This window comes from Stegodyphus dumicola, chromosome 8 (assembly GCF_044657685.1).
Source record: "Stegodyphus dumicola isolate Sdum_Otavi_A_Nest chromosome 8, ASM4465768v1".
NCBI lineage: Eukaryota > Metazoa > Arthropoda > Arachnida > Araneae > Eresidae > Stegodyphus > Stegodyphus dumicola.
This window is the reverse complement of record NC_140775.1, coordinates 35671723-35685207: the sequence shown is the minus strand read 5'-3', so window position 1 is coordinate 35685207 and position 13485 is coordinate 35671723. Positions and strand designations below refer to the sequence as shown.

General features: G+C 33.7%; 1 protein-coding gene across 3 annotated transcripts in view; it reads left to right on the top strand.

Annotated features, from left to right (window-relative positions):
- LOC118193591 (bestrophin-4-like) overlaps positions 1–6613 on the top strand; it is a 52030-nt gene extending 45417 nt beyond the window's left edge. For all 3 annotated transcript variants that reach the window (XM_035364705.2, XM_035364707.2, XM_035364706.2), the window contains exons 9-10: positions 4929–5080; positions 5601–6613. In XM_035364705.2, coding sequence (XP_035220596.1) covers positions 4929–5080; positions 5601–6516 — 1068 coding nt within the window. In that variant the 3' untranslated portion in view covers positions 6517–6613. The remainder of the gene's footprint in view (positions 1–4928; positions 5081–5600) is intronic.
- The last annotated feature ends 6872 nt before the right edge of the window (positions 6614–13485 follow it).

The window sequence follows — 13485 nt, the reverse complement described above, 5'->3', positions numbered from 1 at the left end:
CAAGTAAAAATAAACGTTTCTTTTATAAAAAGGAATGGGTCGAAATATTTTCCTTTTTTCTTTGTATTTTCTTATCTTTTATCCATTTCCAGATACATTGTGTAAAAATATTTGGTAATTGTAAAATTATAAGTGAAAGAAATATCAAAACTGTTAAATTTTTTGGCGACCCACAGTTTAAGAAACATTGATATAGAGCAAACATAAGTTTAATTAATAACTTCTTTTACAATAATTTAGAAAACTGATAATTTTTTCCTTTTGGAACTTTATTTAGAACTTTGATGTATTTCTTCAGCTAATGGATTCATTGTTGGTAATGGTAAAATCAAAGATACTGCTATTCATCTCGTAAATTCATTGAGATGAAATCTCATTTTATTCTCGCTCCAGCTGATTTGTGGCTGTATCCGAAGATGAAAGCTCTTATAGTAGGTAAACTGGATGAGGACCAACATGACCCCATCAGAGCAATCGAGGAATAGCTATATAATTAGCAGCGACTTCGCTTGTCGTAAATGATATTTCAGCCTTCGAACTCGAAATGTGTTTTTGTTTTCAGTCTGATAATGCGTGGCGTCGGGTCAAGTTGGATGATCGCTTCAGAACTGATTCAAAGAAACAATTCGCTTTACTGAGCAAACCAACAGTTGATTCTAGAAAACGAAGTGGTGGCTTTTTTACAGTTTACCGAGAGTTCTTGGTGGAACAGATGTGCTATTAACATCGATAGAATAACCCAGGTATACATGTGCTATTCCATTACGAACTGATTCACCTTACTTACGAACTCCTGATTCGCCAAGAAAAGAGCGGAACTCTTGTTGGAAGCGTGCCAGAAAAGTTTGGTTTCCGTTTTAGCGGAGAAAAGAATGTTTATTCTCTCGTATATTAAGAGAGTTTAATTTTTCCATTTCCCAACATTTTGAAAATTTCTTTTCTCTATAATTTTATTGTTAGTTACAGGTAGAAAGGCGGTGTTAGGGAATCTCAAACTTGCAGCTGAAAGAAATCGGTTCTGGGAGTTTTGATTGAGTCTATTTTCCCTATCCCACTGCTTGTTCGATTCTTTCAGCTCTTTGCTCCATCCCCTATGTTTTTCCATCAAGGTATTGTTAGTTAATGGTGAGTGAGAAACCAGAGCTGATTTAGTTCAGTAAGGGAACGGCTTTGATCCAGACCCAAACAACAGCAGTTTTGCCAGTCTCTAGCGCACGGTCACTGTAGACTGGGTATTGGTTTGACCCTATTAAAGCAACGAAAAGCATTGAACTTAACCGACCTCCACTCATGGCGCTTTCTGGTGGCAAATATCCGTAACCCCGAAAACTATCTTAAACGTAAACGTGTTCTAACCATCGAATATATATAGCCCCATTAAACAAAAAATTGTACGGCAATAATCCTTGCGTCTCGAATTTCAGAAAGGCTATTTTCATGAATGTTGAAAAATGCTGAACTAAATTTTTGGAAGAAAACTACATAGTTAATAATTATTGCGAATTTTATTAAATAGGCCTTTTTGTCCTCACCATATGTTTATTAGCAATATGAATGCTTCACTTTCCAAACCGATTAACTCCATTTTTTGGAATTTTATTAAAATTTTAATATAGAAGCACTTCATTAGTTTCTAACTGTAAATATTCAAAACAAATTTCTCTAATAATAAGCATTAACACCACTAAATGACAAAATCGTTTTAGCCATTGAATAATAAATAATTTATGTCGGCAGCCAATCTGATTAACTCCATACTATAATGTATTTATGTCATAATAAAAATCTATTTAACCCGCTGCACTATTTTTCCTCTTCTACGGAGACGGAGACATCTGTAAGTTGTTCGTTTAATTTCATTATTCCCGTTAGACGAGAGCTGTTATCGCTCACACGAACTAAGTGCGAGACAAATAAAATATAAATTAGTTGTATTCGAACTGCCACTAGTGAAGTGAAGATACTTATAAATTTCAATTTTATTGTGAATTTATTTAAAAATAATAAAACGTTATAACATTAAGATGGAAGATGTTAAGAATTATTTGAGTAAGGAAAATAAGGAATCGGATGAGTTCTTCAATACAAATTATTGGCAGAAAGCTCCGCTCAAGAAAACGATTTTGCATTCATTCGGATTCGTCATCTGATCACAGCAATGAAAAAATCGCAGAAAATAATTCGACTGGACAAAAAAGAAGCCATAATCCTGGTAAATGGGACCGAAATGTCCAAAGGCATAACAGAATAAAAGGTTTAGGATACAAAAATAGAAGTGGACGTTTAATATCTGAAAAAACATTTGCAAATCTGCCATGTCGATGTCGTCAGAAGTGCAATGAAAAAATCATTTCGGATGAAAGAAAAGCTGCCATGGATGCATTTTATCAGTTAGAGAGTCAAGTTGAGCAAAATATTTTAAGAGGGTGCATTAAAGTCAAAGAAATAAAAAGGCGTCCGAAGGATAACAGTAAAATTCCGAGATCACGTTCTTTCACGTATTATTTTCGAAGACTCGGAAAAGATATTTCGGTTTGCAAAAAATATTTTAAGGATACCTATCAGATAAGCGACGGGCGACTACACGGCTGCTGCTGTAAGGGACACGTTTCATTGTTGATTGATCATCGTGGTCGCCATGTTCCAGGTAACAGAATTGATGGAACATATGTTATAAAACATATAAACTCATTTCCCGCATACACAAGCCACTACACAAGAGCTTATAACCCAAGGAGAAAATACTTAAATCCGGACTTAAATATTAAGAAAATGTACGAACTCTACATCGCGCAATGTACAGAAGAAATTATAGAAACGGTGAAAGAAACATATTACAAGGTATTCTCGACTAAATTTAATTTGCATTTTAAGCAACCATCTAAAGATACATGCAAAGCTTGTGATTATCTAGAAATAAAAATTGAGTCTTCAGACACTGAGGAAATGAGAATTGCAAAAATCGAAAAGGACGCTCACTTGCAAAAGGCTGAACAGGCTCGTGGTCATATGGCTGCAGGTCGATGGCAACATCCGAAGACATTTTTGTATTTTCGTTTGACTTGGAAAAAGCTTTACCCTTTCCAAAATTGACTACATCGATAGCTTACTATAAACGAAATCTATATGCTTATAATTTCGGATGCCATGATTTTAATAAAAATATAAGTCGCATGTTCGTTTGGCCAAAAACTGAGATCTCGCGGGTCTCAGGATATTTCTTCATGTTTAGTAAAGTATATAAAGATTTGTGCTAAAACCTGTAAAAAATAACCTACTAAGACTCGTACGGGACAAAATAGAAATATTAAAACTGTTTTAAGTTTATTGAAATTGCTTCAAAGTACAGAAATACAAGCTGAATCAATTGAAATGAAATTTCTAGAAAGTGGACACAGTTACTTGCCTAATGATTCACAATTTGCTGTCATCGAATCTCGAGCAAAAAAGTTCAGAATATCGTTTCGCCAGATGATTGGTATAATATAATAAAAACCTGTAAAAAGAAAGCACCATTTCATATAGTTCAAATGACGCAGCAGGACTTTTTCTCTACAAGTACCTTAGAAAATTCTATCAATAATAGAAAGGTATCAGTTACAGGGATGCCAGTAAATTGGCTCAAAATGCACTGGATAAAATTAGAAAAGTCGAAACCCCATCTGATACAATTTTAATATGACTTTAACGAAGATGTCGAATTTAGTGCCATAAATATACGAAAAAGTGTAGCAGGTAGACCACTATGTCTGAAAAATGTGATCCAGCCTTTGCTGCATCCAACAGGTAGAATAGTGACAAGAGGAAAGATATGATGGATTTGTTGAAATTTATTCCTCCTATTAAACACGAGTATTATAAAACTTTAAGGACAAATTGACAGGATGAGAGCTCAAATACAGCTAACGAAGATGACATTTATAATGATAACGCAATTTAAACAAAGTAATAATACTCGTAATATTATGTACGAGTAACAGAATAGTTATTATTCATTTGTGCTAAACTCTTTAATAAAACATATATTTATATAATGACATTTTTCCGTAATAAAAGAATAATTCAAAGACTGAATTTGAATTAATAATTTACTTTCACTTGCCGAGTCGATTAACTCCCCCAATCACTAAACAATTGTAGTAATAATAATTACTCCAAGTATATTCCATCTTATACTTTCTATATGTCGTCAAATCAAATAAGCTATTGCAATAATACAGTCTACATCGTATTTTCAAATTTTTAATTTGAAGAGAATTTTAAGACAACATATAATATGTTATCATTTCTCTCAACTTCTTGTTTTATGGAGTTAATCGATTTGGCAAGTGAAGCATCCATATATCTGTTTGGAAGTTAATCAAATTTAATATGAAGAACAAAGAAAGTAATATATGTATTGTACTTTGTTATAGGATGCGCAAAACAAAATGTTTAGCTCAATAAATCTACACCTAAGCTGTTTTTCGGCTTTCTAATCATGAGCAGCTGACTATACGCCAGAAATTGGTTTTGATGAATAAACTGTACAAAAATTACTGCTTGGATGGAAGAATGTTTCTATTCTCATGTTAAAAAGAAACTAGACTCTTAGCTTAATAGTAGGTTAGATATGTAGTTTCCTTGTATATGTTTTTGAACATTTAGAATTTTGGTTTTTGCCAAACAAAATTTCCAGTTCGCAATAATATTTTTAATTTAAAGAAATATTTAAATCCATAAAGTAAGTTTTTCCAACCAGAGTTACAACGTTTTTAACAGAAGCATTCTATTTTGGAATCTCGCATTAAAACAGTATGGTGTGTCGTGCCGGAAAGTGGGTTTTGTGAAAAATTGTTTTTTTTTTTTTTTTTTTTTTTTTATGTTCGCTTTACTGCCTACGAATGATTAATACATAAACTGAGAATAATTCTTATTTGATTTTACAGATTGTATTCCTCATAGTCGATCACTTCCACACAAAGCATCCAAAGTTAAGGAAAGATATATTTTGGGATGAGATGGAACCACAACTGCCGCAGACGAAGATAACGGCCAAAACTATTTCTAATCCTCAACTAGGATCTGCTTTTAATCTCGAGTAAGTAGTAATTCTATCAGTTTCTCCTGGAAATTTATCTAATATATCTGTAACATGTTTATAAATATAAAACTTCATAAAATCGTTGTACAACTTTAACACATTTGGAAGCACGTGCATAGAAACTTAGTGTAAATTGGGCATATTGTAAAAATCTGATAAAATTTTCCTTCAGTGTTTTTCATATTTCTAATGTTCAATGCAACCACCATCCTACACATGATTTTATAACAAAAAAATTGTTTTTATGCTAATTGTTTATTTGTAGTTGAGGTAAATTAGATTTCATTGTCAAAGTAAGTCGGATGTATGTTAAACGAACATATTTATTGAATGATAAATTGTAAAAGCAGCTATATTTCTTGAAATACTGAATAATCATCTTAACATACATACAATTATACTGAGATATTTGTTCTTTAAATTTAATTTTTATAAGGAATTATGCGAGACTATTTATTTCTTCAGTCAGCGAAATTTAAACTTTTGCCTTTTCTTATAAACTTTGCCTTTTTTTCAGAGTAAATCCTGCGGATGCACAATTTTTGCCTATGGAAACTTTATTGGAAGAAGATAACGAAGCAAATGTTTATGCAAGCGATTCAGTGAAACAAATATCTGGTGTCCGCTACAGACCTTCATTCCTCATGAACATCCTCAACTCCAACTTTGGCCAAAGTATACGTAGAAGATCCACACAAAAGAATGATAGTTTCAGAGATCCTCAAGGACATTCCAACCCCGCGTTTGCCGCGAATTTGGAAAGATTTAATCCACCTAGAGGTAGTACTCCTAATGCCAGTCGAAAGTCCAGCGTTATCAAGATACCAAGTCCTACACACAGCCGGGCATCCAGCATATCCTTCCACCCAAGCAGTATTAGCAGACATAGACACAAAATGTACGATGTACAGCAAGCTGAAAATAATAATCAAATAAATGCTGATGGACCTAATATTGCAGCTGCAATGACAGCTGCTATTGCGCCTGTCGTAGCAAACTTTGGGGAAAATTCAACGCATGAAATTTCTGAGAGTGCCATGGAATCGGAGATGGGCATTCCTAAGTTGGACAGTCACATGCCACCGATACCTGAAGAGCCATCCAGAGTAGTATCCTCAAGCAATCTAGAGACTAGTAGTTTGCCTTGTGGTGATACCAACAAGCAGATGGATGTCCAAAACTTCGTTGCTGAAGCTAGCAAAGTATTGGAAGAACTTAATCGTATGGTGACGGCTCAGGGACATAAACAAGACTGCCATTTAAAAGGCTATGAGTCTTGCTGTTCGTTAGGTTCAGATGATAGTTCTGATGAGGAATTTGAGATGACCAATCCTACAGAAGAATGCCCTGATGAATCACTAGACAGAAATTCTGTTGTCATTGATATGAACAGAATCAATGAGAATGAAGCAGAATCGCAATTTGTAAAATAATTTTTGTATACTTATAAAATTTTAGAAAGAAATTTCGTGATTTGTTTTCGTGTTATGTAATCTGCTGTGCTTGGATTAAAGCAGTGTATTTTATGTATTTTACTTTTTTGAGATTCCATAGCATTCAAAAGCTGTTAGTTGAGGTTTTGAATTTTAAAATCACTCGGCTGTTATTGAGATTTTACCAGATACGTCAGTTACTTTTTATTGACAATTTAATTTTCAGTTCACGGCTTGAAACACGGCTTGTTAAAGAAAACAATGATACTTATGTGTAGGTTATAATTTCAACGACATTAGAAGACTTTTAACATACTGAAGAGTCTTGTAGAAACCTTCATCTAGATTTTTTTAAAAATTGTTTGGACAATAATATGTCCATTTGTGAAGACAACGATAAAATAATAAGTACATTCGTTTATTTTTATTACACAAAAACATCAGCATTTTTTTATTTCATGTAAATGTAAAGTTTTATCTTACTTCGCAGCCTATCGTCTTATTGGGTTTATTTCCACATAAAATCCACTACATAAATAATTTTATCATTAGCGAGACTAAGTAAGTTAAGGATTTCATTTTCGAGAAATTCAAGAAACTAACTCACTGATGTTTCTCAATTATTCAAGTTGCCGATTGAAAAAAAAAAACAAAAATAGAACTTTTATGAGTGCTTCAGATCTGAGTGAATTTCGGATTTCTGCTTTTGTTGGTATTTAGTGTGTAACTGATACTAAAACACAAGGTTATTTGTCTATTTGTATACATTTTTGAAGGACTTCGAAAAAAAAAAAAAGGCTTATGTTTACGTTAGGCAAGGGCGAAAATTTTCAGTCAGTCAGTCTGTCTGTTCACCGGCATTTAAAAGCCAGATCGAACTACAAAAAATTAGAAAAAATATTTTGAAACTGATTGGATTTTGAGAAATGAGCTCTTAATTCTCTGAGTTATGATACTGCTTGCACTTGAGTTATAATACTCCTTACACACATGCGCTTCTATGTTGTCATCCTACATTTTACCACTATGCTTGTGTATCATAAAGGTACCTCCGTGTTGTGTGTAATCTTTTTTTTTCCCTTTTATAGTGTGTAGAGGGAAAAGGGCAGAGGGATTAGCAGCTTAGTAAATCGGAGAATGTTGTTTACAGTCTTCCAAGCAATTTTCTCTATCTTGTCTCATCGGGTGATTTTTTTGAACATCTATTCCAAAAATGAATTAGCCTTACAGAGAGGGTGTAAACAAAGTGTTAATTTCTCAATTTTAAAATATTTACAAGCTCTGAACGTGATATAATTTTAGGTTAATATATTTTAAGTAGACTAATATATTTTAAGTGATATAATTTTAAGTAGACTACGAAATCATCTCTTGTACAATGTTAAATAACAGTTAAGTGTAACTTCATAACATACGATATTTACATCATTTTACAACTTACATTTGTCTTTCCTTAGTCCTTAATGAGTAAATAATTTATCATACAAACCCCTGTACCTGGAAAATATAGAAAGGATGTCTTTGTGAAGGATTTTTCATTCTTTTTTCTCTATTCACCAAATAGGGGGAAAGGGGAATAATTCGAAAGCTTCCAGTCTTGCATATAAAACAATTTTTGCCAATAATTTTTTTGAAGACATGTAGTGGCAATACTAAAGTTTATTTGTAAGTTTCTTTAGAGACACCAGATAGCTTTTAATAGTCGATTGTTTATTGAATCATTTGATGTTAGTTTCTTCTGAATTGCTTAAAACTGAGTATCGTTTTCTGATTAAATGTTTGCCTAAAGAATGACTTATACCAAAGAAATAAAACATTACTTGGATTATATATATGGTTATTCTTCTCCTTCCTATTTAACGGTGCAATAATGGGCAGAACGATTTCGCACGGACCGAGAAGGTAGATGATAATTCTTCTGTAGGTCGATTGGCATTGCCATCAGAAAATATATCTCGTGTCTAGGAGCAAATATTGATTGATAGGAGATTAAAATTCAAGAAGATGAACAGGAAAATCTATCTAAAACAACTGTTTTGCGCATTCTATATGAACATCTTCTCAGGAACAAATTCTTTGCAAGATAGATAAACCGGCTTCTTTCAGTAATACAAAAGCAATTCAAAGTGATCAGCGAAATTTAAAAACAACAATGTAGGCTTAAAGAATTTGATTACCCCTCTTGAAACCCAAATTTAACTCGAAATGATTATTACACACATTTTGCAAATTGAAATCTGAAATTTGTGGGTAGAGTTTAATAATGACGGTATGAAAAGTGCAGGCATGGAGGGTTTTGAGGACTAAGCTTCGGATTACTTATTTGAAAAGTTTATCGAGGTAAGAAAAGGTCTTATTGAAAAATATAGTATTAAAAATTTCCCTATTTCTTTTTAGAAGTATCTCAGGCAGGAAAATTTTAGAGCTATTTACTAACTTTACAACTGCCTTTTTCAACTGCTGAGAACTGAGCTCCGGATAAATTTGCAATATTCAGTGATTAACTTCACCATTTGTAAATATAATTCGGAACAACTGTTATTTACTTGAAAAAGAGAGGCGTTGTTTGTAAAGTCTTGTAAACAAAAGTACAGAAAAATCCTCAGGCTACGAACGAGGTTTTGCATTCTGGAGAATGCGAGTTGAATCTCCAATGAGTAACATACATTATGATAATGAAATTTTGATGTCATGTGATATTAATGCATTACAATACCGAAATAATAATATATATCGTAATATTTGGCTACTGGGCCCTATTTTTTATTTCGAGCAGAACTTTAAAAACCTTACGTAAAGTTTAGGCAGGAGAAGGAGAGAAAAAACGTTAGTTTAAAGCTAATATAATACTATATCGATTCTTAGTAACTGGGGCATTTTGAGGCAAGAATATAAGTTAACATTAATTAGAACATGGTGGCGTAGATGGTACTAATGCTGAACAATACAATAACGACTCGGGCAAAGTCGAATTCAGTTTTTCGAAGATAGGGGGTGGAGGGTGGAGGTGAGTAACTTACCACTGCAAACGAGTTTCTGAAAAATATATTTGGGGGAAATTTTAATCCTTTTGATGTTCTAGGCTATCGAACGAACGAGTAGGAAATCCTGGTGAACACCGGTAACTCAACCCCGTTTCGAATCTACTGAGCGAGCTGAATGCATAGGGCTCTTAGTTTTTGTGATGTTAATACTAGCCAGTTTTCTTAGAAACCCCACCTTAAGGTATCTTTTCCTTAGGCAGATAACGTTATAGTATCTTTTATTACAATCTAAGTTCTTTTGACAATGATGTAAAGTATAAAATCTCTAAACTATTTTTTACGCCATATCTACTGCCTTCGTACTGCTTGCGCTTGAAAATACAATCATAAAACGAAATGGGAGTAATAAAATGGTAAACAAAAAGATCTGAAGATTGCTTATTGAAGTGAATAAAAGAGCTATAGCTAACCAACGGCTCAGCGTGTAGGAAAACAGTTGAAAATGAGTAAATAAGTGGTTCCAGATTTTTTAATGTTTAATTCCAATATTTTATTATGGAGGACACTTAAGCAATGGATTCCTTGAATGTATCGTTCGGAACATGGAACCGTATTACCTGTAGGGGATTACAACAAGGTATCTTAAATTTTAATATTAATTCATACTTTATTATTAATTATAACAAAGACCAAGCACACAAGAAAAGCACATGAGTAAATCCTCTGGTGTTGAATAAGAAGCCAGCAAACCAGCGCCAAAGCCTATTCGAAAAATCTATTATAACTGTCTTCGCAGAACTCTGAGAATGATCTCAAGCAATCGGTAAAACATACCAGGGCCTTTGTGGAAGGTAGGATCACGGCTATAAAAAAACGCACCAGAAAGACTTCGAATGGAAAGACTAAGCAATTACAATAGAAATTAAGTTTATGAAATATTTGGATACAGGAATTCTCAAATATTTGCCCGTTAATCATAGCAAACAGGCATATTTGAGAACGTGTCGAATATAATTTATTAGGCTCGCTAGCGGTAAGAGCGCTAAACACTGGTATTTCAATCCGGGCTAAAATCCTGATGATCGGACTGGCTGCAAGGGACGTTTTGTGGTTTCCTCCATGCGTAAGGTGAATACGAGCCAGTTTGCCGTGAAACGCTTTCTACGAAGACAATCCTCTCCGTAGCCAGACAGTCTTTGAGTCGATTTGCCTTAATTAATGTAATCGAAGTAGCTTTTCTCGCCGTGTAATAAGGCGGATGAGTTTCGACACAAAAACGAGACTCACCTTTATCAGTAAAAAATATACGTTTAATCTAATTTTTTAATGATATCTGTCCTTGAGGAATTGTTCGCAGGATGCGAATTATGAGAAAAAAAAAAGCATTTGTCTCCTAAATTTTCTTAAGAATTTGTAGTTCAAAAATCAACGAAAGGAATAAATATTAGAATTACTTTTTACTACAATGTAAAGTTAGATTCTAAAATCTGTTGTTAACATGTATTTAATCCGTAACAGGGGACGTGCGGTCTGACGGACCACGCCACATGTTCCTCTCATCACCCCTATTGCATGCTTTATCCAATTGAATGAATTCTTCCCCTAGCTTCACGTTTCGGAACCTTCTTTCTGACCCCTTCTTATCGGAATGCTTTGGCAAGTGTATCTGTTGAAATTCTTCTAGAGTGGTCTGTGAAACCTCACCTCTCTCTCAGTGTTACAATTTTTGGCAGTAGTGAACACATGGCTCTGAAGTTAGGTCCGCGGAAATTCATTTATCCTTCTGATCCGCGTTATGCAGAAGAACTGAAAAAAATTCTAGACGAAAATGGAAGTGGTTTTAGGGAAAAAGATGACTGTGAAGAAAATTTCTTCAAAAGTGCCCAGACTCTGAATTTTCTGCAGACAGCAATGATTTCTCTGATCTAGAAACAACTAATTCCGTAAAATACTACTATGGAAAAAATAGGTTCAAATGGTCATCCATTGAACCAAATCGAAAAGTTAGAAGCCCAGCTCACAATATCGTAAGACTTCCTGGACTAAGACCTTACGGAAAAATTGATAATTCAGATCCCAAAAATGTATGGCAACTACTTTTTACTGACGAACTTTTAAGCATAATTATGAAATGGACAAATCTAAAAATTGAAAGAAAAATAAAAAATATATGTGGTCCGATTAAAGGTGAAATTGACTACACCTGTGTTGATGAACTGAAAGCTCTTTTCCAATCAAATCCAATCATGAAGATATTGAATGTTTATTTGCCACGGATAGAACTGGCCGCGATATTTTTCGTGTAGTTATGTCATTGAAACGTTTTAAATTTTTACTTTCAAATTTGCGATCTGATAACCCAGATGATAGGAAAAAACGAAAGAAACCTGATCCGGCAGCACTTATTTCTGAAGTGATGAATTTATTCATTTATAACTCCCAGAAAGCGTACGCATTAGGCACTTGCGTCTGCATTGATGAAATGCATGTTGGATTCAGAGGAAAGTGTCGCTTTAAAATGTATGTGCCCCAAAAGCCTGTGAAATATGGATTAAAAGTTATGTGTTTGACCGATGCCCAGAATAATTATGCTTACAATGCATATCTTTATTGTGGAAAAGACTGTGATGGAATTAGCGTAGAAGAGAGTTGGAAAAAATTCAGCAAACCAAGTCAAGTTTTTCTGCGTTTGAGCAAACCAATTTTTAATATGAACAGGAATGTAACAGCAGACAATTGGTTTTCTTCCATAGAACTTACCACAGAATTGTTGAAAAAATGGACTGACATACGTTGGAAATGTTAAAAAAAATAAAAAAGAAATTCCGAAAGATTTTTTTTTCCATGTAAGTCAAGAAAAGAGAATTCAACATTGTATGGATTTACTAAGGACATACCCTTGATTTCATTTGTTCCAAAGAAAAGGCGAGCAGTGGTTTTGATGTCATCATTGCATCATTCGATAGAAACACTCGGAAACACAGAAACCTGAAATAATTGCTTTTTATAACAGAACCAAAGGTGGTGTTGATGCTTTAGATGAAAAATGTTCTGTCCATTGCTGTAGTAGGAGAACAACGCGTTGGCCTATGGCTCTTTTCTACCGGTTAGTAAATATGACTATAGTAAACGCATACATCTTGCACCAAGGTATTAAAAAACCAAAACCCTGTTATGAACAGAATGGTGTTTTTGAAAGAATTAGCGAGAGAATTAGTCCAACCACTACTACACACGAGAGTGAAAAATCCAAGAATAAATCGAGAACTGCGCCTGACGACAAAGCGGATTTTAGGAAAAGAAGCTGAGTCTAAGGATGTAGAGCAGTGCACAAAAGAAGTAAAATCAAGGAAAACATGTCGTCTGTGCCCCCCAAGCAAGAAAAGATAGACAGCATATTTATGTTTATCTTGCCAAGACCCTGTTTGTTTGGAATGCACGCTAAAGTTATGCAATGAATGTACTAAAGAAGACGAAAACTAAATTGTTTACTATCAGAAAATCAGTGAGATACTGATATTTCAGGTACTGTCAAAATTTTTCTGTATTGTGCTACATACAATTTTCTCCGGTTAAAATTTGCTTTAAATATTAAATAATATAGATAAAATAGTCAATTCAAAATAGATGTATTCTTATTTTTAGTTTTATAGAATTTAGTGCAGCATATGATTTTCATAGAATAATTTAAGGCTATGGGGAAATTTTCTGGGAAAAATTTAATTTCACTTTAAAGAGTAAAAACATATTTTCTTTTCAGAGTAAAATGTTCAAAGAACATTTAAGTGAAATATCATGATGATATTTTAATTAGACGATTTTTAAAAATTTATTATAATGCGCGGTCTCTCAGACCGCACATCCCCTGTTATGTTCAACTTTTTCACCTCCCCTGTTACGAGATAATATACTAAAATGCGCAGGTAAAGGCCAGCTTCTCAATATGGATACGAAAAGCTTAATTTCCATTAAATATTTTTCCCAT